Below are 21,494 nucleotides of genomic sequence, written 5' to 3'. Positions count from 1 at the left end.
GTATATATAACTATTATTAATCAACAACAAATTAAGAATATAAAAAGAAAAACACATAACAAACAGATATTAATTAGGAATTCAAGCACAGATTCATGATTTGTTTTCTCTCTTTGAATGGATATTTTATAAAGAGAGAAGAAGCAGAGAAGATGGTTTATTATTTTAGGCAGCTGCACCCATACAAGAGAACATTCTATGGCTTCTGAAGCGTACAAGTTGCCTCGGAGGAGGAGAAGGAGGCCAAGCATGATTCATATGATCCCCATCATGATATCGATGATGATCTGCTTTTGATGACACTACTCCAAACGCAAAATCACTGCTCAGCGACTTGTGTCGTCGGTGGCCGCCAATGTTTTGTACTGTGGTCGTTTCACGGTAGAAATCCGACGACGACAAGTTGTGGGAGGTATGATGATGAGTTTTAAGAGCAGCTAACTCAGATGATGATGGAGATGATAGACTTGTATATTGCCGCCGAATTCTCTTCTTCTTGATTGCCTTAAAAACCATTGGGATCAGACCCTCCATCTGATATCAGTTTCCTCGCTTCCTTACATTAATTATGATCAACATCAGATTAAACACACATAGCATAAATACTAGCTAGTTAGTTGTTCAAACTCATTTAACTTTTCTCCTCAGAGAGGACATCTTGAATTATACAAGTCCTAACACGTCATTTTGATTTTTGACTTTTTGCCGGCCCCTCCCCCAATTCAAAATGAAGATATGTTGTACTAGTTTGATTAATTTACAAAACAAACAGCATATTCAACAACCCCCAAACATTTTTTTATGTATTAAAATAGAAAAGAAAACTAATGCATCCTCTAAAGGTATAGCCCCCTAATTTTGTATTCTATATACAGGTCTACTTGTTTCCTCCGTATATTAACACACACACACACACAAAAAAAAGAGGGACACTTTAATTTGAATTACATGAATCAAATTAGCTACATATGCTTATATATATATATATATATATATATATAAATGGTTTTGATATAACAATAGATTTATAGAAAATAATTGTGAGAGTCAGAATAAATTTATAGAAAAAGATTGTGAGGTTCAATATTTTACAGCGATTAGATTTTTGTAATTTGACCGTTATAAATGAATATCCTTTACAATATCTTTTCACAGATCCTTCACTGTATTATATATTTGTGTGTATATATACAACGTTCTTCTTCAATGGGTCATATAAAGAATTTTAAATAAAATTATTAGGTTATGTTTATAATTGAATGAAATCAATAAATCATGTTTAGAATTTTAAATAAAATGAGTTGACATGTTAGGAGAGAAGAGAGAAGAGACTGCAAATTGATGAGGAGAGAGAAGAGGAAAAAAGATAATTAATGACTCAAACTGCCTAATAGACCTTTGAGAAATAGAGGGTTTATTAGACAGCTTTTATTTATTTATTTATTTATTTATTTTGCTGTTGTCTGATCTTAGCTGACCTCTGTATAGCATTATTGGACAAGGGTTTTTTCAAAGACTGTCAATCTTATGTGACAAATTTTTTTTTGGATAAACAAAACTAATGGGCATTTTATTAGAGATGCTTTTAAATTTGTCCTCTAATTTACCGGGTCAAACATGCAGTTTATTATATATATGCGAATCAGTTGATTTCTATCTCTATCCAATTCGGAGTTCTGACTTATGAGCCATGCATCAATATTGATTATATATTATTGTTTTTAATGAAACTTGCAAATAATTGTTATTCGGGAAGTAGATAAAATTAGTTAATTAGGTCAAAAGTTAGGAGACTTCATCCCAGTTACATACATATGCACATGCATGCACCTAGATATAGAATGTTATGTTTGGTAATGCTACATAATTAGCATTCAAAATTTGGTTCAAATTCAACCACCTTAATTTTATTGCTTTTGTCTAATGCAATGTTTTTTCTTCCTCCTATAGTAAACTGCAGTCGCTCTTCGCCTAGATCAGATATGGCCGTCTCTAAGGTGTTTTCAACGTGCTGTCATTCTTGAAACAGTATACATTAGCCGGCATGCGTTGCCTGGGGGATTCCTTATTTACCTAACCGGGTTGGATTTGGATGGAATATTTCTCTTCACCTACTTGCTTATAAATTAATCGAAATATTTAGTATTTAAATTAAAAATAAATAAAAATTCCTTAACTCACAAACCCATACATCCAATTGCTGCCGCTTTGGATGTCGTAGACGATTTAAACACATTATATATATATATATATATATATATATTTGGTTAGACATTGGATGAAGCATGAGCATGACGCAATTCTGCATAACCCACATCAATGTTATGTTAATAAATAATTTAAACATGTACACGTCAAGTGTGCTTCATGCTAGCTGGCATCAATCCAATTGAGAAAAACATGCCAAGAATTATATTTATATATATTGGATAAGCTTCAACAATTAATACTGTTTCACAAAGGAAAATTTCCTGCATTGCTTGTTGCCTCTAGTTGCCACCGCACCCATCCATCATCATCTTAAATTGGAAATTTCTGGCCTGTCATTCTATCTCATTACATTTAACTGTTTAATTTTTTTAATCAATAAGAACTAAAAGCTGACCTTTTGAATGTACAAATTTTTCCATCAAGCTATCATCTTTTTCCTTGTAATGTCACTGTGTAGAGGTATATATTTCTTTTCATGAAACTTTTGCTTGGGTTAATATTAAGTTCAATTGTCGAGAAAAGATAAAATTAATTAAGTGGGATTTTCAGGGTATTACCTTCTTATGTATATAAGGCTTATAGGAGTGACTTATCATAATCAATATTATATCTAAAGTTCCTTCCACAGTTTTAGCTTTTTGCTTGCTTATTAGGACTCCAAAATTGTCATTTTCCTTTAAAAACCATAGGCTTCGATATATATACTTGCCTCTACACCGTAACTCTTACATTGCAAATTTAGGTATAGGCTTTAACAAATAAATAATTAGACTGAATCAAGTTACACATTTTATATCGGAAAAAGGAGTGCTGTTGAGCCAACATCGAAATTTTAAACCCTAAAATAACCGTAACTACTCCACAAAGTTGTTTTTCAAGACTCGTTATTCATAAGACCCAACATCATGACCAATCATTTTACACTCAATGTAGCAATGCAATCATTTCCAAAAAATGTGGTAATGCAATGGACTCATATAAAAATACATTATTCTCATACTGTATGCTGAAAGTATTTATACCGATTCCTGCAGCATGCTATAGTTACTCGTGCTAACTGATAGTACCATTATCCCAAAAAAAAAAGAACGAAAGAGAAAAAAAAAAACTGAGAGTTGTGTATCCATCCTATGATGACAATCCAAGTATATGGACATACCTCTTTCAAGTATTATCCACAATCTATTTTTATCTCCATCCTAGTAAATATCCTTTCCGTGTTACCTTTCCATATCCTTTGCCAAACCGAAGTATTGGCAGTAGCACCAACTTCATAATTCTAACATGACAAGTCAAATAGACAGTTTTTTCACATTACACAGATGGTAAAAATTTCAAGTTCCTTTTCCTAATGCAAACAGGTAAAATATATGTATCTAACCATTGATAAGCTTCTAATGAGTTGTTTTTATTCAGCATAGAGTTAGCAAACTTGTAAATAGATTCCTCACAATTTTAATTATAAGTAGAAGTCTCAATTCCAGGAAATTTCTATGATACAGATATTAAATCAAACTACGAAAAGAACATAATACAATAGTGGTAATTCTCAACAAAGGCGAACCACTATTAACCGAGGCTAAGGTTAATGAGACTTACCCACCCTAAAAGGACTAAAAAGAAAAGGTAATGAATTATACTTGGAATAGTTCATTCTTGTAGCATTGAGTCCAATCCGAATCCACTGAAGCAAGCAGGCTACCTCCATCAATGCTTATGGATTCTGCACATGAACATGATAATTGAGGAGGGCCAGGAGAAAAGTTTTCTTTACCCTTCCCATCAACTCCTACTTCTGGTTCATTGTCCAAAGCTTTAGCAGACCAAGAATCTTGGGTTAAAATCTGATTATTCTCCTTGACATCAGAGCTCTGTCTAGATTCTAACTGGTCATTGCTGCAGCGATTGGCATCATCCTCTTCATCATCCGATAAGCATCTGCAGCAATCAAATTCATCCATCTCATAAATCTGGCTCATCAATCCTTCTCTCCATGATATCCTCATCTGGGATTGTGACTCATTCTCCAGTGTAGAGCTGGAATTCCCAGAACCCTGATCATGGAATACTTGCTGAAATTGGGTAAGGACAAAGGAATTGCAAGATGTAGTTAGACTATCAAACTGGAAACTCAAGTCAGTTTGGTCCTTAACTGATGCACTGGTGCTTGCCACATGAAGTGCTTCAGTCGTCGAAGTGAGTTCAGAAGCAAGCTGATATGCCTTGTGGTTGCCTGAAGTTAACCATAATAAGCCAGCACGTCCATATGAAGAGTCTGATTCAGGGGTGCAGACAACATTTCCACTACCCAAGGAATCCATGGAGAAGGGAGAACTCTCACCATCAAGATCATAATGGTCTTTTCCTCCTCCTTTCAAGGTGACATGATCCTTGCTGCCAGGTGTAGAAAGGGGAAAGGATAAGACAGGGAAATGGCCACTTACAGGCTCCGAGGTTTCTTCAGAAAGTGGAAGTCCAATGGGGGAGATTAAAGAAGAAGAACTCATCCTAATACATTTAGTAACGCTTGTCGAATTAAGTTCATCAGAAGAACACCTCTGACCAGAGGAAGGAGAAAACGGTGAATGGGGACTCTGAAATCCACAAGAACCGTTTTCAAAGTTCTCCTTGCGATCTTCATCGTCCTCATTACAAGGTGATAAAAGCCAACGCATTGAAGCTTCAGTAGGCAAAGGGACCATAGAAGCATCAGAGCTGGTAATAACCCCTTCGACATTGTCATGCACGACGTAGTCATCATCAAAATTACATAAAGCTTTACCTTTTAGAAAGCCTGTGTTATTCTCTCCTACAGCGAGTATCCCTCTAGGCCGACACTTCCTCTTGTCAGTGATCCCCGAAACAACGTGGCCAGCTCCATAACAAGCAGGTGTGGTTGTGGTTGACACCATAGATGACCCGCATTGCATTTCAGGAGACACAGATGCCTGAACAGGAGGAGTTTTGCTATTGCTCTTATTGGAATTCTGTTCCAAAGCATTCTCAGCTGCACAGTCTGAATGCAAACCACTTGAGATCTTACTCAAAGGTGTAAATCTCTCATCAATACAACATGATTTGAGTTCAGTGATCTCACTTGCATTTCCAACTGTCCTCACCATGCTTTTCACCACAGACCCACATTCTAATTTACTCGAGGAATTAGCATTTGAGTTCAAAACAGAAGAAAGTTTGGATTTTTGCCAAGTTCTGGAAACAGGCTTCTTCCCAGAGTGCCACTGGTTGAGACAGGAGGGACTCTTCTTGGACACCCGCGCTTTCCGTGAAAGGGGCTTTTCTAGGTTCTCCTTAGATTTGGAAGGTTCTGAAGGACGCAGTAGCAGTATGGGGGTAGATTTGGGTGTTTTGGAAGGAGCTCGGGGCCTTTGAGCAGCAGGGGTTTTTGAAGAAGAAGAAGAAGAGGAGGAGGAAGAATGGGAGAGAAAGAACCTGAGGCAACCTCGCGGAGCTTCGACTGAGACAGAAGAAGCGTCACTGCTATTGCATTTGGCGGCCACAGAGCCGTTTAGATTCTGCAAAGGGTTTCGACGGCTCTGCTGCTCCTCATCCTTTTTCTTCTTTTTCCTGCGATCAATCTTAGCAGTTGGTGGTGCCGGAACGGGTGTCTGTGCCGTTGCCGGAGTGGGCTTCGTCGTGAGCTTCGACGAAAATGGTCGATTCATGAGGGAGATCTGGTATGGTTCTGTGTCGGGTTTGGCCAAAGGATTTGAACGTGAACTGGAGGGCGATTCCCCACACACACACACACACACACACACACACACCAAACTTTTTAGCCCTTTATTTTGAGCATAATTGCTGAAATGCCATCACTCGCTCACCACCGGTCCCGGATCGGATGAACTGCTGAAGAAGCTCTCAAGCATGACGCATGATTTCATTGATGATTTGAAAGTGATGGAATAGGACTTTTTGGTAATTTTAATTGAAGTTGCTTTTTTTTTTTTTAATTTTTTTAATTTTAGAAATCAATAATTGTCTTTTAAAAAAACAGAAAAAAAAAAAGCAAAAAATTGGAATTTTTAATTATTTTTATTATTAGGGGGATTAGAAATAGATAGTTGAATTGGAGAGTCAATGGTTGGAGTTGCGAAAATCTGAATCTGAATCTGAATCTGCGTGTGAACCGCACTCAGCATCAGAATCAGAAACGGCGGGCGCCATGGCAGCAAAGAAGATTATCATCGACACCGACCCGGGTATTGGTATGTGGCTATGCGCTTCATTCACGCTTATTTCGATTAAGTTTTGTTTCGTGAGTAGACGATTTGAAATTACAAAATGTTAGCTCAGATGATACGATGGCAATTTTTGTGGCTTTACGGTCGCCGGAGGTGGAAGTTATCGGACTTACTACTATTTACGGCAACGTTTATACCACTCTCGCCACCAGAAATGCTTTACATTTGGTATCCCACACCCACATCCATACACGCATCAAAATCCAACTCTTTCTTTCTTTCTTTTTATTTCATTGATTTTTTTTTTTTTTTTTTTTCATTCTTTTGGATGAGGATTAGTTGGAGGTTGCAGAGAGAACTGATATCCCCGTGGCTGAAGGATCTCATGTCACCATCACTGTATATGATTTATCCTAAATTCATTCCTCCTTTTTTTTTTTTTTTTTTGGGTAAAATAAAAATAAATAAATGAATAAAATTAAAGTTTTCTTTCATTTGAACGAATCTTAATTTGATTTCCATGTAAAAAGAAAGGTACAAAACTCCGTATTGCTGATTTTGTTCACGGTGCTGACGGACTTGGCAACCAAAATTTCCCTACCCCAAAAGGGAAGCCGATTGAACTCTCAGCTGCTTCTTTTCTGGTTCAACAAGCAAATCTTTACCGTGGACAAGTCACCGTCGTTGCATTAGGACCACTCACTAACATTGCATTGGTCAGTCAGAATATTCTCTTCTTCAAATAATTCCTAATCCTAATGGAGTTTCTTCAAGTTTTCGTTTTTCCTTTAATTTCTAATGGAGCAAATTTCTTTTTTTTTGTTTGATACGCAGGCTATTCAGCTGGATCCAGAATTTTCCAGGAATATTGGGCAGATTGTTGTTCTTGGTGGTGCTTTTGCAGTGAATGGGAATGTAAATCCAGCAGCAGAGGCCAATGTAAGTTGTAAGTTGTGCGCTGGAAGATCTAGTTTGGACTTGTAAACTTTAGTTGGAAAGCCAACTAGCCATTTACTTTGTCGATCACACACTCTTTTACAGGGCATAGATATTTTTATCTTCTTCTCTTTTTATTGCTTCTACTTGAAGTTGTGAATTAGCATTTCTTATTTTGTGTTGAGACTGAGGACCAAAGAGGTAATGAAGTATTATTCTTGACATTGTTTCAACAAGGTTTGGAAGTAGAATTTCTATAGCAACCCATGCAGGTTCTGTTTAAATGACTTTGTAATCTCCTTACCTTCCTAGAATGAAAAATCTCTAATCCTTGGGTTTAATGGCCAGATATTTGGGGATCCAGATGCTGCGGATATTGTATTCACTAGCGGAGCAGATGTATTGGCTGTAGGAATAAATGTTACTCATCAAGTCATCATGACGGGTAAGGCCATGGAAGACTTGACTCCTTATTTCAATCATATTTTTTCATGTAATTAACACCACAAATGTTCCCCGGTAGTAGTGCCCTGATAATTCAGGTCAACATAATGAATTTTGCTTTGCATGTAGTCAGGTTAGAGCCACTTATGCGGTGATCCTGTGTAACTTCTTCCACCCGCTACAAATTTTACTCAATTCTACCGGCAGAGTAATTTAAGCTACGTTAGAGTCATACCTATATTTCCCATGGTCTTTTGTAGTAATTATCCTGCAAATTTCTTTCTCAGTTTCTGTGCTGCTAAACCAATCACAGATTTATCATAATCTTAAGAGTAAAGATATACCCAGAGGTTTCACTCCTTGTATCACAATTGATGAAAGTATCTCAGGCCATTCAGAAGTGTAGAAAGGCCTTCTCTCAATGCTAGGTGCTGCTGTATGCAGTCTTGTATAAGCTATCTTTTTTCTTATGATTATGTATCATGTTCTGCATTTAGTCAAGTTTTTTATAACTGATGAAAACAAAATGTATGTCTATGGTTCTAGTATTTTATTTTGACTTTTATCGACAATAAAAACATAATATATATATATATATATATATATACACTTTATTTATTCTCACATATTGTAGATGCTGATAGAGAGGAATTGGCGAGTTCAAAAGGGAAATTTGCTCAATACCTGTCCAAAATTTTAGAGGTGTACTTCTCTTATCATCATGATGCGTACAGTACAAGAGGTTTGTTCCTGAAGTGGGTCCTTTTTTTCCTTTATTTTTTTTTTTCTTTTTTTTTTTCCTCAAATGAATTCACTGAAATGGGTCCTTGGAAATTTGGAGAGTTGGATAAGCCATAATCATGCCACTGACTGATGGTTGTTCTGATCTGGGATTTAGGAGTTTACCTTCATGATCCAACAGCACTTCTTGCGGCTGTTAATCCTTCACTCATCACTTACACAGAAGGTGTTGTCAGAGTCCAGACTAGTGGCATCACAAGAGGACTAACAATATTATATAACAAACAGAAAAGGTAGAAATATCTTACCTTGTCCACATGGAAATCAGCTGCTTGCTTGCTTATTGGTGCCTCTTCAAGTGTCAGGACACATAACCAAAGATGAAATGGCCAAAATGACATCTTAGCATCTGGGAGGAGGGAGATTTTCAATTTTCTTTCATGTCTCTCCATTTATGTGCTTGTTTTCTGATTTATCTGTTTCTTCTACATTAGGTTTGAGGAAGTCACTGAATGGTCCAATAAACCCTCGGTGAAGGTGGCAGTCACAGTTGATGCTCCCACTGTTGTCAAACTGATCATGGAACGGCTAATGGACTCGTAAATCTTTGAGACAGGAGCTCATGGATGGTTTGAATGGATGGTGTATAAGCTGATGGTGACTCCTGTTGGAGCAACTGTGCTCTGACTCTGCCATTATCATATAATAGAATCAGCTTGCTTCCTTTCATGCTATGCTTAATACAGATATGATTTGGGGATGTTGCAGTTTTCATGCAATTACGGACAACAATAAATTGTTCTCGACATTTAATTTTATATCTTGTTTGCAATAACTAGTAAGGATGATGTCATAAAAATTGGTCGCTGTGTAGCATTCCATGTAATGGCCGAAGCCGGAGGCCGGGGGCAGGGATAGTGTGTTGGATTCATATCTTGCATTTACTATTGTTATATGACGGTACGGTATAAACAATGGTATAAAGCTGGTGGTGGCCTCATAAGCAAGAAGAATAAACTCTTCTGGTATCGGATTCCTTGGAATGCCCAATAAAAAATACTTTTCAACTTTCAAAACTATTCTTTAAAGTAACAGAATAATGAAAGACCATTTTAGTAATCATGATTATTAATGGTTTCAGCTGCTCTTGTTGTTGTTGTTGTTGTTGTTTTTTTTTTTTTTTTTTTTTAATTCGTTTGGAAGGGAATACTATTACTACAGGTTATCAAACACGGCAATGATTACGAACTTCATATTTTCATTTTGACAACAAACAATTAGGCAAGTATTTTCACAAGAATTTCTCATTTCATTTCAATTTAATTGATTCTTTCCGACTCTAAGTAAGTAAATAAGCTATTAGTCTATCTTAACTTTTCTTTTCTTTTTTTTTTTCTTTTTAGAAAAAAGAATAATGTGAAAAAAATTCCAAAAAGAAATTGAATATAAAATAGGTCTTAAGTTTACCATTATACATTACAAGTGCATTCAATAATTGCAAATAGGGATGGGCATGGTTCAGTTTGAATCGGTTCTATTCGAAAATTCCAACCGAACCGATCATTCAGTTATCTTTATAATGTAACCCGAACCAACCCGTTGAGAAGTGGAAACCCGATACTTAACCGAGTAAATGGGTCAGTTTGGTTTGGGTTTGGGCTTGTCGATTTGGGCTTATCAGTGGGCCTCTGATTTGGGGCTTGATTTCAGATTAGTGGGCCTAAGCTTATCTTTGGGCCTACAATTTTCGATCTATTTTTGAACAGATGGGGCTGGGCTTATTTTTGAGCCTACAATTTTGGGCCTACTTTCATACCTATACCCATCTCATCCAATTTTTTAGGTATGAAATGGACACTTTTTTTTTTTGAATGGGCAATCTTGGATCTTTTTGGTTTTGGACCTAATAAAACAACTTACATTTCTTATACATAAACAAATAAACAAAATTACATAAAAAAAAAAATTATATTTCTATTTGCAGCTGCATCTCTCTCAAGTATAATAAATTATAAATAATTAAATACAAGCATTCAACTAAATATTACAGGCTTATAAAACAATACAGATACAAATTTAAAATACTAATGTCATGTTTAATAATACAGATTCAAATTGATCAAGAATTCAACATATATCAAAGGGAAAATTGAAAATTAAGAAATTCAATGCCACTGCTAGTCTGCCATTGCCATGGCCAAAAAAGAGAATGAGAAATGCAAACACAAAATGCAAATATCAAAATAATAAATCAGAATTCCAAAGTGCCATTGTCATTACCATTCTCCTATTGCCACTACCAGACCCTTCAAAAATCCAAAGCCACTCTCCTATTGCCACTGCCACTACCAAAGCCTCCACTGCCACTGCCACAAAGCCTACAATCACAAAGGAAATCAAATAAATTAAACCAATACAATATTAGTTTAATAATGTGATAATTATTAAGAAATAAAAAATAAAACAAAAGAGTTACTTTTATCATTGTCAAAAGCTTTCAAGTTTGGCTTTGGCATCAATCCTTTTTGTTGCTGCTGTCCATCCACTCTACAGTGCACAATCAATCCTTTTTGTTGCTGCTGTCCGAAGATGGTGCTACTGTTTGGCTTTAGCATAAGTCTTGGAGTGACACCAAACAAAAGCAAATGTCATAAAAGCATTCAAAAATAATATGATTGGCATATAAAAAAAAATAATTGCAATTGCATATTACATTACCTGCATTTAAACTTTCATAATACGCCATCTCTTCTAAAAAAATCTGTCCAAACTTGGAGAAGCATTAAGCCAATTTTGACAACATATCAAAGCCTCCACCATTTTAGCAGTTAAAAAGCTCCTTAAAGGATCAAGTATCCTGCCTTCAGTACTAAAAGCACTCTCAGAAGCCACAGTAGAGACTTGAATAACGTATACATCCTTTGCTATCTTCTCTAACACAGGGTATTTCTCTCCATTAACCCTCCACCAATTTAGGATATCAAAATCTTTATTTAAACCAGATTCACAAGGGTCAACCAAATACCTATCAACGTCATTTTTGATCTCCTGACATTGGCTTTGTTCTCTCTTCCTTAAATAAGCAATCCAAACCTAGTCAGCATAGTTGGTCTATTTTAATCCATTGCTATTACTATCCAAACTAGTTCCATAAGACTCAACACCAATGGAAGATTGGCAACAATTGTCTGAACCCATTTCTTTTTCATTATACCAATTATACAACCTCATTAACGTATTTTTCAAACCACTTGCCAATTCAGTAACTATACTTTCCTCATTGTCATAAAGCATCCCACAGCTAAATGAGACATAATCTAACTTATATATTGGATCAAGCATTGCTGCAACTAGAAGCAATTTATTGATATTTCCCATGGAACCCCAATATTTATTATACTTTTCTCTCATTTTCCTTGCCATAACACACAGCCGGTCATCCTCACTAACACACAAGACATCCAATTGTTTTTGTATGGAAGAAACTTGATGGAAATATATGTTGGAGGTAACATGTAACGAGGCACTAAATTTAAGAGTCACATCATAAAAGTCTTTAAGAAATTGGATAAAAACTTTAGCATCATCCCAATGCCAAGCTAAAGGAGGTCTAACCTTCTTTCTACCACTATCATCCTCTCCAAAATAGAAAACATAATGTCCATCTTCCTCCTCCATTCTCTCAAAGGCTTTTTGAAATTTCAAAGCCAACTCTAACATTAAGTATGTGGAGTTCCATCTAGTTGGAACATCCAAACATACTAAAGCTTTGCTATCAATTTTCTCTTGACTTATACACTCTTCAAATTTTTGCAATCGAGAAGGAGAGGATATAATATATCTCACAGCATTACGAATGCTAACAATTGAGTTATCTAATTCTTTCAAATCCTCACACACAATCAAGTTCACAATGTGTGCACTATATCGAATATGCAAAAAATCAGCATGCAATACACAACTTTTCCAATGTACTGTTTTCCTTTTAAAATATGCAATTATATTATTTTTGCACTTGCATTATCAAGGGTTATTGTGAATACTTTTTCAATACCCCAAGCATGCAAACAAATCTCAATTAGCTTTCCAAATGCCTCTCCTTTATGATTAGGAACCACACAAAAACTTAAAATTCTTTTATGTAACCTCCAATCATCATCAACATAATGGGCAGTCAATGACATATAACAAACATTATGAATAGAAGTCCATGTATCAGTTGTAAGACTGACTCTCTGTTGCTTCGCAACAAACATTGATCTTAAAGCCAACTTCTCATTCAAGTACAATTGATAAATGTCCCTCACAATGGTTCTTCTATATAGAAGATCAAACTTAGGACATGCAACACTACAAAAATGTCTAAACACACGGCCTTCTACAAAACTAAAAGGCAACTCATCCAATATTATCATTTTAGCACATGTCATCCTATATGCCTCTTTGTTGAAAACTATAGCTACCAAATTGCTACCACTACCATCGAACTTCCTATCAAAAGTTAAGGTCTTTTGCTTCTTTTCATCTACTTTATAAGGATTTTTCAAACATTGCTTCAAATGATTCCTTAGGATACTAGTTCCACACTTCTTAGAACCACATGCATAATCCTTATGGCAGTATATGCATTCACATCTAGGATCATCAGGATCACTATCTTCTATTTTAACAAAGTGATCCCATATATCACTTGACTTAAAACATTTTTTTTTTCCCTAATGGAGGTTATGGAGGTAATGTTGATTTGGCATTAGACGATGCAGGTTTTGGCAGTGGTTGTGATTGATCTGACCTATTGGGGTTTGAGAGGAAGGTGCATTAACTGGGTCCATATCAAGCATATCTAAGACACTACTTACATAAGAGGAAACAAACAAAAAAAGACAACAATTACACTACAATTTAAGGCCACAAATTCCACAATCTCAATCCAATTAAATTACAATAAATTTAACAGCAATTTCAAAAATGTGGATCCATCTGTTTTAAATACATATATCGGCTACAATGCAATGAAATGGAATAAAAGAGAGATGATTTTAAAGCTTTGAAAAAATTGCTCTCTTTTAAAAATTACTGTCTCTTAGACTTCTAATACTCAAAAAATTCTACAATATTCAGAAACTGTACAATATTCAACAATTCCACAAAAATTACAAATTAAACAGCAATTTACAAATTTTAGAATCACAAAGACTCTGAAATGTAAGCTAACCATTTTAAAATTGCACAATTGCAACTACAAACATGCAAATAACTTGTTTAAACAGTTCCAAATTCAACTTCAATTCCATAATATTCCACAATATTCAAAAATTGCAAAATATTCCATAATTCCACAAAAACTACAAATTAAACAGCAATTTCAAAATTCATAGTCACAAAGATTCTGAAATGAAAGCTAACCTTTTTTAAAATTCAATTTTAGGAATTCAGAATCATAAAGACTCTGAAATGTAAGCTAACCTGTTTAAAATTGCAATTTCAAAAATTTTGGAGTCACAAAGACTCTGAAATGCAAGCAGTCTCACGATTTAAATTCAAAATTTCATAAAAATAGAGTTTCAAAGACAATTCGGAGATACAATTCACAATTCAGCATTTTAAAAACATATGAACTCTCACACTAAAACTACTTTAAAACCATATGAACTGTCATAATTAAACTATTTTAGAAGCAATTCAACATTTCACAGATACAATTCAGCTCTGAAAGAAACATACTACGATACAACAGTTCATAGAGACAATTCAACCACACTTTATCCATCCACAACCACAACCAGTTAGAGTTTGAGAGAATAGAACAACTTACCGTTATCGTAGCTTTAAGCACAGAGCCACACACGAGCATAACACAGCCACGACCACGAACCACGGAGCTGCCTCACCTTTGAACGACCAATTTTCTCAAAAATTAAAATCCAACAATCAATAAACATTAAACAATCAATATTGAGATTTGAGATCATCAAAGAAAAATATATAATTTTGAAATAGTGATTTTATACAAATTAACTAAAAGGGGAAATTTTTTTTACAGAAAATAGAAATTTACAAAATTACCTGAGAATTAACGTAGTGGTTGATGACAAGATGATGGGAATCAAGGTTGTTGATGGTCTCACAGCCACTGGCCCACTGCAGAGTAATGGTGAGAGCTAGGGTTTTGATATAGATTGGATAGTGAGAAAGTGAGAGTGAAAGTAAAAAAGATAGAGAGATTGAATTTTAGAGCAAAAGATAGAGATAGAGAGAGATAGAGAGAGTGAGAGGTCCGATCGAGAGGGTGAAATTGTGAGAGATTGGGAGTGAATGAGAGAACGGAAGAAAGAGATTACCTTGTTGGAAAGATGGCGGGGGACTGGATGAGATGCTTGTTGATAGTCGCTGGTGAGTGGTGACTAAGAGTGACAGTGTTTCAAATAGTTAGGTTCCAAAGAGCTTTACCCTATTTTTTTTTTTAAGAGACAAAGAGTGAAAGAGGAGGGGGAGAGAATGAGATCGAATGAGAGAGGCCCGAGAGTGAGAGAAAGAGTGTTTTTTTTTTTTTTTTTTTTTGGTTAAATCAAATTATTATAATATAATAATGTAATTATATATATATATATATATATACATATATATCTATATTTTTATAATAATTAAACAACCGGTTCGGTTCGGATAATTTAAGCATAGCTCAGTATTTAACCGACAACCAAACCAAACCGTTTCTTCTTTCGTAATAGACAAACTAAATTGTCCAACCGATCCGATCTATGCGTGTTCGGTTCGATCAGATTTATCGGTCCGAATTGGTTCCACCGATTATTTACCCACCCCTAATTACAAATAATAATAATAATAATAATAATTAATAAATCTTTTCGAAAATAGTCCAGTGAGGATTGGAATGTTGGAATTTCACGCTCAATCGAGAAATGAATAAATAAATAACAACAACAATAATAATAGCGTATTAAATTAAAAAGTGAAGTCACCAGAATCAAATCACGAGGGAAGAGAGAGGAAAAAGTAGAGGAAGCTTGTTTAGGATTTACGATGCAGGGGCGATTGCGTAAATTCGCTAATTGTATAGCATTGGGCACAGGCAAAGCATAGAAGTGTCCTCGGTGGGTCTTGTTGCGGTGAATCAATCAATCGAAATCGGACGATGCAAACAGCCATTGCAGGTTGCAGTAAACAAAGAGAGAGAGAAATGGCGGGTGGTAATGGTATTGTGAGGGGTGTGATAATGGACGAGGCAGTGGTTTTACAGCAAAACCAAGAGTGTTTACAGCCAGGGGCCGAGTCCCTCCTCCGAAAGCTTCGTTATTCCGGCATCCGTACGGTACTTCCTTGCCCCTCCTTCTCTTCTTCAAATTCTTTGAATACAAAATATGAATTTCTTCTTAATTGAAGTTTGAAGATTTCGTAGGTAATAATTGCCTTCATTCTATTGGGAGGAATATTTTTCCTAATCTCTAATCTCTGCAGGGAATTTCTTACGGACCGGGTCTTTCATCTCGGAAGGTAGTTTCTCTTTTTCTTTGTGTATTCCTTTTCCTTTGATGCTGCCATATGCAGAAGAGTTTGCACTAACTTTTGACGTCTTTCTTTCCCTGAATGCTGCTATATGCAGAAGAGTTTGCACTAACTTTTGACGTCTTTCTTTCCCTTCCCCTGATAACACACCACCTAAGCCAACGTTTTATCTCTCACTTTCAATTTACTTTCAACTTCAAATTCAATGCTGCATGTTGATTAAAATGGCACGCTCTGAAAAGAAATAGGCTTTTTAGTTGGAACTTCTATTTCAGCTGGCTAATGGTTGAAGATTGATCACAACTGGAATCTTTTAGTATAAACGAGACATCAAATACTAAAATAATTTTCTCTTTACTCCTCCTTCAAAGTTCAGAAGTACATAAAAAGACTCTGCTATAGGCTTCTTCAAATATGTTTCAGTGTTTCTAATATACAAAGGAAAGAAAAAATGGAAAAGCAATAAAATTAATATTTTGAATTACAAAAGCTCACTCTTATTGATGCGATTAAGTAGAGACCAAAAGAACCTACTATCTCATTGAATGCATATTTTTATTTTGGTGATCTATTGTTAATAGCAATTCTGTTTGCTTGTTTTAGGTGAGTCTTCTGAAAAGGATGGCGAATCTGCATTCAGTCGATTGCTTTATGTTGGATGCTTCTTCTACTTATGCTGCTATTCATGAGGTTATGCTATCTTGGCATGACATTGGAGGCAGTATTTTGTATCTAGTTTCTAATGAGAAGAAGGACATCTCTCTCGAACTAAGCAATTGCAACTGGCTGATCACTGTTCTGAGTGAGTATTGTAGTACATTTTTTGCTGAACAATTGAAATTAGGATGCAGTATTTTGCATCTAGTTTCTAATGAGGAGGACATCTTTCTTGAACTAAGCAATTGCAACTAGCTGATCACTGTTCTGAGTGAGTATTGTAGTACATTTTTTACTGAACAATGGAAACTAGGAGACAGCATTTTGTATCTAGTTTCTAATGAGAAGAATGAGATCTTTATTGAACTAAGCAATTACAACTGGCTGATCACTGTTCTGAGTGAGCATTGTAGTACATGTTTTACTGAACAATGGAAACTAGGAGGTATGTTCTTGCCTGGGATATGTAAATGTAGTCTTATAGAAGTTAAGGATCACCTGCTTACTTAGGTATGTCACGTATATAAATAACGTTTCTGTCTGCATATAAAATTTACCTCGAAAATACTTTCAGAAACAATTTCTGCATCCTCATCAGTGACTAGTCTTATTCCTCCAAGTGCCTGTTTTGTTTTTCTTTTAAGTGAGTCGGCATTGTGTGAAAGGGAGATATTTGGTGGTATGATCTTGTGGATATTGAGTGTGTTTTTCTGCTTTATGTTAGGATCTAGACTGAACTGAATGACCACAAACTCTTAATTAAATAGCTTTTGGACAAGATGTGTTCTTGTACATCAATGGCCCTTTCTTCGAAAATCTGTTTCCTTTTTGCGTGAACCATGTATATGCTTTTCTCGTTCATACCCATCTTATGTCTTTTTTTTTTTTTGGTTGTTGTAATGCTAAGCTGGTTGCTGCAATTGGTTATTCCATTTCAGATACTGAGGGTGGTAGTTCATGTGAAAGTTCAAGCATCATTCAAATCAATAGATTGGATGAGTTACCTTTGACCATTTGCCACTTCAATAGAAAGGTTATGGTGGTTCTTTCTCCCACTCTACTATTTTAACTGTACAAAGAAATCGTATTATTAGATAGTGTTCAAGTTTAGTTTTTTTCCATTTTATTTTATATTTGAAGTTAGTCATTTTCTGCACCAAATAAAAACAAAATCCAGGAAATATGCCTCAAATTGGAATATGCTTATGTATCACGATGTTTGCCAGCTTGTTAAGATCCCTCCTCAACATTTGCAGTTTTCCTGAAGAATTCACAAATTTGATTTATTAGGGCCTTTTTCCAAGCTGATTGTTTTCCCTAACCAGCCACAAGTCAGTACAATGCACTTTCATAAATGGAGTTTAAAATGAAGTTCTTGTTTCTGCTATAAGGTTATCAATAAAGCATGTTTATAATATTGCTCATGTATCCATAAATTTGTATGCTCCACATCAAAAACAGGAAACCGGGAAAAATGTTACAACAGTTGGTTATGTCATGAAGCCTTCACGTCAAGAAGATTTTGCTAAGGTGAGCCCTCCCAAGTGAGTTGAAGGTAATCAGTGTTGTAGAAAAAGAAAATAATTAGATGAAAGGAGACAAGAATAATATGTGGCGTGGTCTTGAGTGTTTTGATGCCCTAGGCTAGCATAAAGTGTTTAATTTGATATTAATTCTGCAGTTCTTTTACTTCTAATAGGAACATGATAGTTCAATCGCTGTAACTAGTTGAACAAAAAATTTACAAATTATTGTTACTATTATTTTAATTAAGAGACTTAGAGACTTTTTTGTCTTCAAAATATTCTAGTTTGATCTGATTGCAATTTTCTCCATTGTTATTCGTTGTTATGTTTGCTGTTCAAATACTGATATACTATACATTTTACATGTATTACCTTGTTGCAATTTGTAGTTCATGGGCTATCTTGATTTTTGCAGAGGGGTGCATTCCCTATGTATCCAACTAAAAATGGGTTAATGTTCCTTCCCCTCACATTTGAGCTACCTCTTTCACCTCAATTACAAGAAGTTGATATAGTTCTTCATAAAGCAACAGATGAAATTTTATCCATTGAACTAAGTGGCTCTTCAGGACACCCTAATAAAATAACTTATACCAGGGGCATGCAGGAATTGAAATGGTAAGCTTAAAATCAGTCAATCTATCTTTTAGTCATTTTTGTTTTGATGATTTTTTAAAAAGAGAAGCAGAATTTTACCAACTAACATTTTGTCAGTCTTGTCATATATGAACATCAATGATGTTCCATTAATCATTTGGCTCAGAGAAAAGAATATCATGCTAATAACTTGTACTTGCACAGGCTTAGGGGTTTTCAGAACCGGGTGTGTGGTTTGGCTGATAGTATACCCAGCTCTTTTCTTCTTTTTCTATGTTCAGCTTTTCAACAAACTCTGTTTGTTATTCACCATTTTACAATGATGGTTTGGGTTAGAAGCAGCAAAAGAGATGCAACCCAAATATACAGGGATAACCAAAAGGGCAATACAAAATGTAATCAACTGTATATTTATTTCTAATCAGCTTCTTGTTTTTTGGACAGTTATATGGATCATCATGTGGATTTTTGTGTGATTGACCCACTTGATAACATTTACCCTGTATTGGATCGGCATAAAATTCAACAGATTCTACTTGGGTTGGAAGATGTAAATACTTCAGGCGTTAAGATCAGGGGACCCCATTTTCTTAAGGTCTTTATTCCAATGTAGCGTTTGTAATTTTACCATCCCCTCAAAAAATGAAAGTGACCTGGAGTTTAAAGTTTGCAGGTGGATGATTTTAACGAGCCTGATTTCCTTCAAAGGCTATCCAAAGCTAAGCTATCTCTTCCAAGTATAGTGAAACCTCAGGTTGCTTGTGGTGTGCCTGATGCTCACAGTATGGTACTATTTATTTGGACTTTTCTTCTTTTAAATTCTGGTGCTACAAAGCTGAGCTTCATGCTATTTTCTGTTCAAACTATTGGAATAAAAAAATTATGTAACTTTTCTTACTAGCTTTCAGTGCAACATATTTCTGTGGCTGGTATGCTAGACTTCAATATCTTACTTGAGATGCTTTCCCCTTATGATTTGGTTGTAATTGATATGCATTGTAGACAAGTAATTTCAATATGCTTGAACACTTTTTCCTAGATAAATTAATGTTTAGTGTCATTCTAGAGAGAAATCACCTAGCCAATGTTTTTTTCCCTAGACACAAAACGATTAACTAGGGAAGATGCTGTGATTATTTGATCATCCTTTCAACTCTCTCAGGGATTTTTAAGAATTTATTGCAATTATTCTTTTCAAGTATTATTGACCGGTCAAAGTTTCTTTGGTTCATTATATTCTCTAAATTAAAGATGTCAATTTTTTTCACAACAGGCAATTGTTTTTAAAGTTGAAGATTTCAAAGATTTGAGTGTTCCCCTTCCCGCAGTTATTCAGGTGAGGAACAAATATGTTTCATTTGATTACTTGGTTTAGATGTCTTGCCTGAAATGTTGGCATTAATTAGGTTTTTCAGCAACTAAATGCCATGTAACTGCTTGCCAGGTCCTATGCCAAGTAGAGTATGTGAAAAAAGCATTGATGCATGGGAAGCAAAAGTTTTCCAATTGATAATAGCATTTTGGATTTGATGTGATAATGAAAATAAGAAACGTTGGAAATGCAGGAATATGTCAATCACTCGTCGATTCTGTACAAGTTCTATGTGTTAGGGGAGAAAGTGTTTTATGCAGTTAAGAATTCTACACCAAATACTGATACATTGATGAAATTATGTGGAAGCAATGAACTGAGACCTTTAGTTTTTGACAGGTAGCAAGTGTGGTCATGTTTTATTATTCTTGGAATTTTTTGAATATGAATTTATGGTGGTGTGGATTATGGCTAGTGTTGGTGATTTGGTTGACAGCTTAAAATCTCTACCAACTGCAAATGAAAAGGAGCATCGTGTAAATGAGCGCATAGATCATGATCGGGTGAGAGATGCTGCAGAGTGGCTGATGAGAAATCTTGGTCTGACCATCTTCGGGTTTGATGTTGTTGTAAGTATTTTCAGATTGAGATTGTGGGTTCTAGTTAAAAGATGGCAATGGTAGTAATGTGGTTAGAAAATTGACAGATAGAGGAACGAAGCGGCGAACATGTGATAGTGGATGTGAACTACCTACCTTCATTCAAGGAAGTTCCAGATGATGTTGCCATACCTGCCTTGTGGGATGCCATTAAGAGAAAATCGGAATCCAGGAGGACACAAAGAGAAGAAAACAAATGTTGAATGTTACAAATAAAGTTGATGCTGATGATGATTAACCAAGTTATGTTTAGGGTGGTTGGTTTCAATTAAATTTTCCGTCATCACATGAAGGGCGTTTGCCTGTAAGTGGTAGTAAATATGAAGAAGAAGAAGATGATGATGATGATATCAATCTTAAATGGCATTCTGTTGTCCCCCCCCCCCCCCCCCAAAAAAAAAAAAAAAAAAAAAAAAAAATCAGCGTTAAATTGCATCCTCTAAAAAAGGGTCTAAGAAATGTAATTTGGAGGAGCTAACTTATTGTGATGGCATTCGATTTGGAAGTAATTGACATGAATCTGTTAATATAATAATAAACTGAATTGGCCATTGGGATTTGGTTAATTGTTACTAGTTTACCTTATCGAGTTAGATAAATAGGTAAAGCTAGTGGGAAGAAGTTTGGGTTTTGGGCTTTGGGCTTTGGGCTTTAGGACTTGGAAGGGGAGGCAGCTGGCATT

At 35.4% G+C, this 21,494-nt stretch overlaps 4 protein-coding genes and 1 long non-coding RNA gene across 9 annotated transcripts; 2 read left to right on the top strand and 3 right to left on the bottom strand.

Annotated features, from left to right (window-relative positions):
* Nucleotides 1–40: 40 nt before the first annotated feature.
* Nucleotides 41–732, bottom strand: LOC107415676 (uncharacterized). Its single transcript, XM_016024040.4, has one exon. It carries the CDS (start codon nucleotides 532–534, stop codon nucleotides 166–168), a length of 369 nt encoding a protein of 122 aa, XP_015879526.2. The 5' UTR covers nucleotides 535–732; the 3' UTR covers nucleotides 41–165.
* A 2,868-nt stretch (nucleotides 733–3,600) lies between these two features.
* LOC107415691 (uncharacterized protein YMR317W) lies at nucleotides 3,601–5,894 on the bottom strand. The gene has a single exon (XM_060817431.1). The coding sequence runs from the start codon at nucleotides 5,892–5,894 to the stop codon at nucleotides 3,846–3,848; it is 2,049 nt and encodes a 682-aa protein (XP_060673414.1). The 3' UTR covers nucleotides 3,601–3,845.
* A 115-nt stretch (nucleotides 5,895–6,009) lies between these two features.
* LOC107415692 (probable uridine nucleosidase 2) lies at nucleotides 6,010–9,674 on the top strand. Its single transcript, XM_016024070.4, has 10 exons — nucleotides 6,010–6,147; nucleotides 6,275–6,437; nucleotides 6,526–6,641; nucleotides 6,753–6,812; nucleotides 6,944–7,129; nucleotides 7,248–7,352; nucleotides 7,698–7,794; nucleotides 8,428–8,535; nucleotides 8,692–8,827; nucleotides 9,029–9,674. Exons 2-10 carry the CDS (start codon nucleotides 6,395–6,397, stop codon nucleotides 9,135–9,137), a joined length of 960 nt encoding a protein of 319 aa, XP_015879556.2. The 5' UTR covers nucleotides 6,010–6,147; nucleotides 6,275–6,394; the 3' UTR covers nucleotides 9,138–9,674.
* Nucleotides 9,675–10,525: 851 nt separating this feature from the next.
* LOC107415670 (uncharacterized) lies at nucleotides 10,526–15,089 on the bottom strand. Of its 4 annotated transcripts, none has more exons than XR_009639046.1 (5): nucleotides 14,601–14,748; nucleotides 14,350–14,425; nucleotides 11,253–11,627; nucleotides 11,011–11,153; nucleotides 10,526–10,912 (listed from the first exon to the last, which is right to left on the bottom strand). It is a non-coding gene; the product is annotated as an uncharacterized LOC107415670 (long non-coding RNA). The 4 variants fall into 4 exon arrangements; XR_009639047.1 differs by having other exon boundaries at nucleotides 14,350–14,443; nucleotides 14,601–14,734; XR_009639045.1 differs by having other exon boundaries at nucleotides 11,253–14,443; nucleotides 14,601–15,089.
* A 205-nt stretch (nucleotides 15,090–15,294) lies between these two features.
* LOC107415660 (inositol 1,3,4-trisphosphate 5/6-kinase 4) lies at nucleotides 15,295–21,363 on the top strand. 2 transcript variants are annotated; one of them, XM_025072557.3, is made up of 12 exons: nucleotides 15,295–15,867; nucleotides 16,014–16,049; nucleotides 16,665–16,863; nucleotides 17,657–17,751; nucleotides 18,180–18,248; nucleotides 18,660–18,862; nucleotides 19,286–19,436; nucleotides 19,515–19,628; nucleotides 20,115–20,177; nucleotides 20,407–20,552; nucleotides 20,629–20,782; nucleotides 20,860–21,363. In XM_025072557.3, exons 1-12 carry the CDS (start codon nucleotides 15,691–15,693, stop codon nucleotides 21,013–21,015), a joined length of 1,563 nt encoding a protein of 520 aa, XP_024928325.1. In that variant the 5' UTR covers nucleotides 15,295–15,690; the 3' UTR covers nucleotides 21,016–21,363. The 2 variants fall into 2 exon arrangements, with proteins under 2 accessions (XP_024928325.1, XP_015879508.1); XM_016024022.4 differs by having other exon boundaries at nucleotides 15,305–15,867; nucleotides 20,650–20,782.
* Nucleotides 21,364–21,494: the final 131 nt, after the last annotated feature.

This window comes from Ziziphus jujuba, chromosome 1 (genome assembly GCF_031755915.1).
Source record: "Ziziphus jujuba cultivar Dongzao chromosome 1, ASM3175591v1".
Classification (NCBI taxonomy): Eukaryota; Viridiplantae; Streptophyta; class Magnoliopsida; order Rosales; family Rhamnaceae; genus Ziziphus; species Ziziphus jujuba.
The sequence above is the reverse complement of the archived record's forward strand: the minus strand, read 5'-3'. Positions and strand labels throughout refer to the sequence as shown.

What these genes read in the sequence shown, in the direction of transcription:
- LOC107415692 (XM_016024070.4), top strand. Translation starts at nt 6,395, where the DNA reads ATGGCAGCAAAGAAGATTATCATCGACACCGACCCGGGTATTG. An exon ending in CGACACCGACCCGGGTATTG is followed by an intron (nt 6,438 to 6,525) that starts GTATGTGGCTAT and finishes ATGTTAGCTCAG; the next exon opens with ATGATACGATGGCAATTTTT. An exon ending in CCAGAAATGCTTTACATTTG is followed by an intron (nt 6,642 to 6,752) that starts GTATCCCACACC and finishes GATGAGGATTAG; the next exon opens with TTGGAGGTTGCAGAGAGAAC.
- LOC107415660 (XM_025072557.3), top strand. Translation starts at nt 15,691, where the DNA reads ATGCAAACAGCCATTGCAGGTTGCAGTAAACAAAGAGAGAGAGAAATG. An exon ending in GTTATTCCGGCATCCGTACG is followed by an intron (nt 15,868 to 16,013) that starts GTACTTCCTTGC and finishes TAATCTCTGCAG; the next exon opens with GGAATTTCTTACGGACCGGG. An exon ending in GGCATGCAGGAATTGAAATG is followed by an intron (nt 18,863 to 19,285) that starts GTAAGCTTAAAA and finishes TTTTTTGGACAG; the next exon opens with TTATATGGATCATCATGTGG.
- LOC107415691 (XM_060817431.1), bottom strand. Translation starts at nt 5,894, where the DNA reads ATGAATCGACCATTTTCGTCGAAGCTCACGACGAAGCCCACTCCGGCA.
- LOC107415676 (XM_016024040.4), bottom strand. Translation starts at nt 534, where the DNA reads ATGGAGGGTCTGATCCCAATGGTTTTTAAGGCAATCAAGAAGAAGAGA.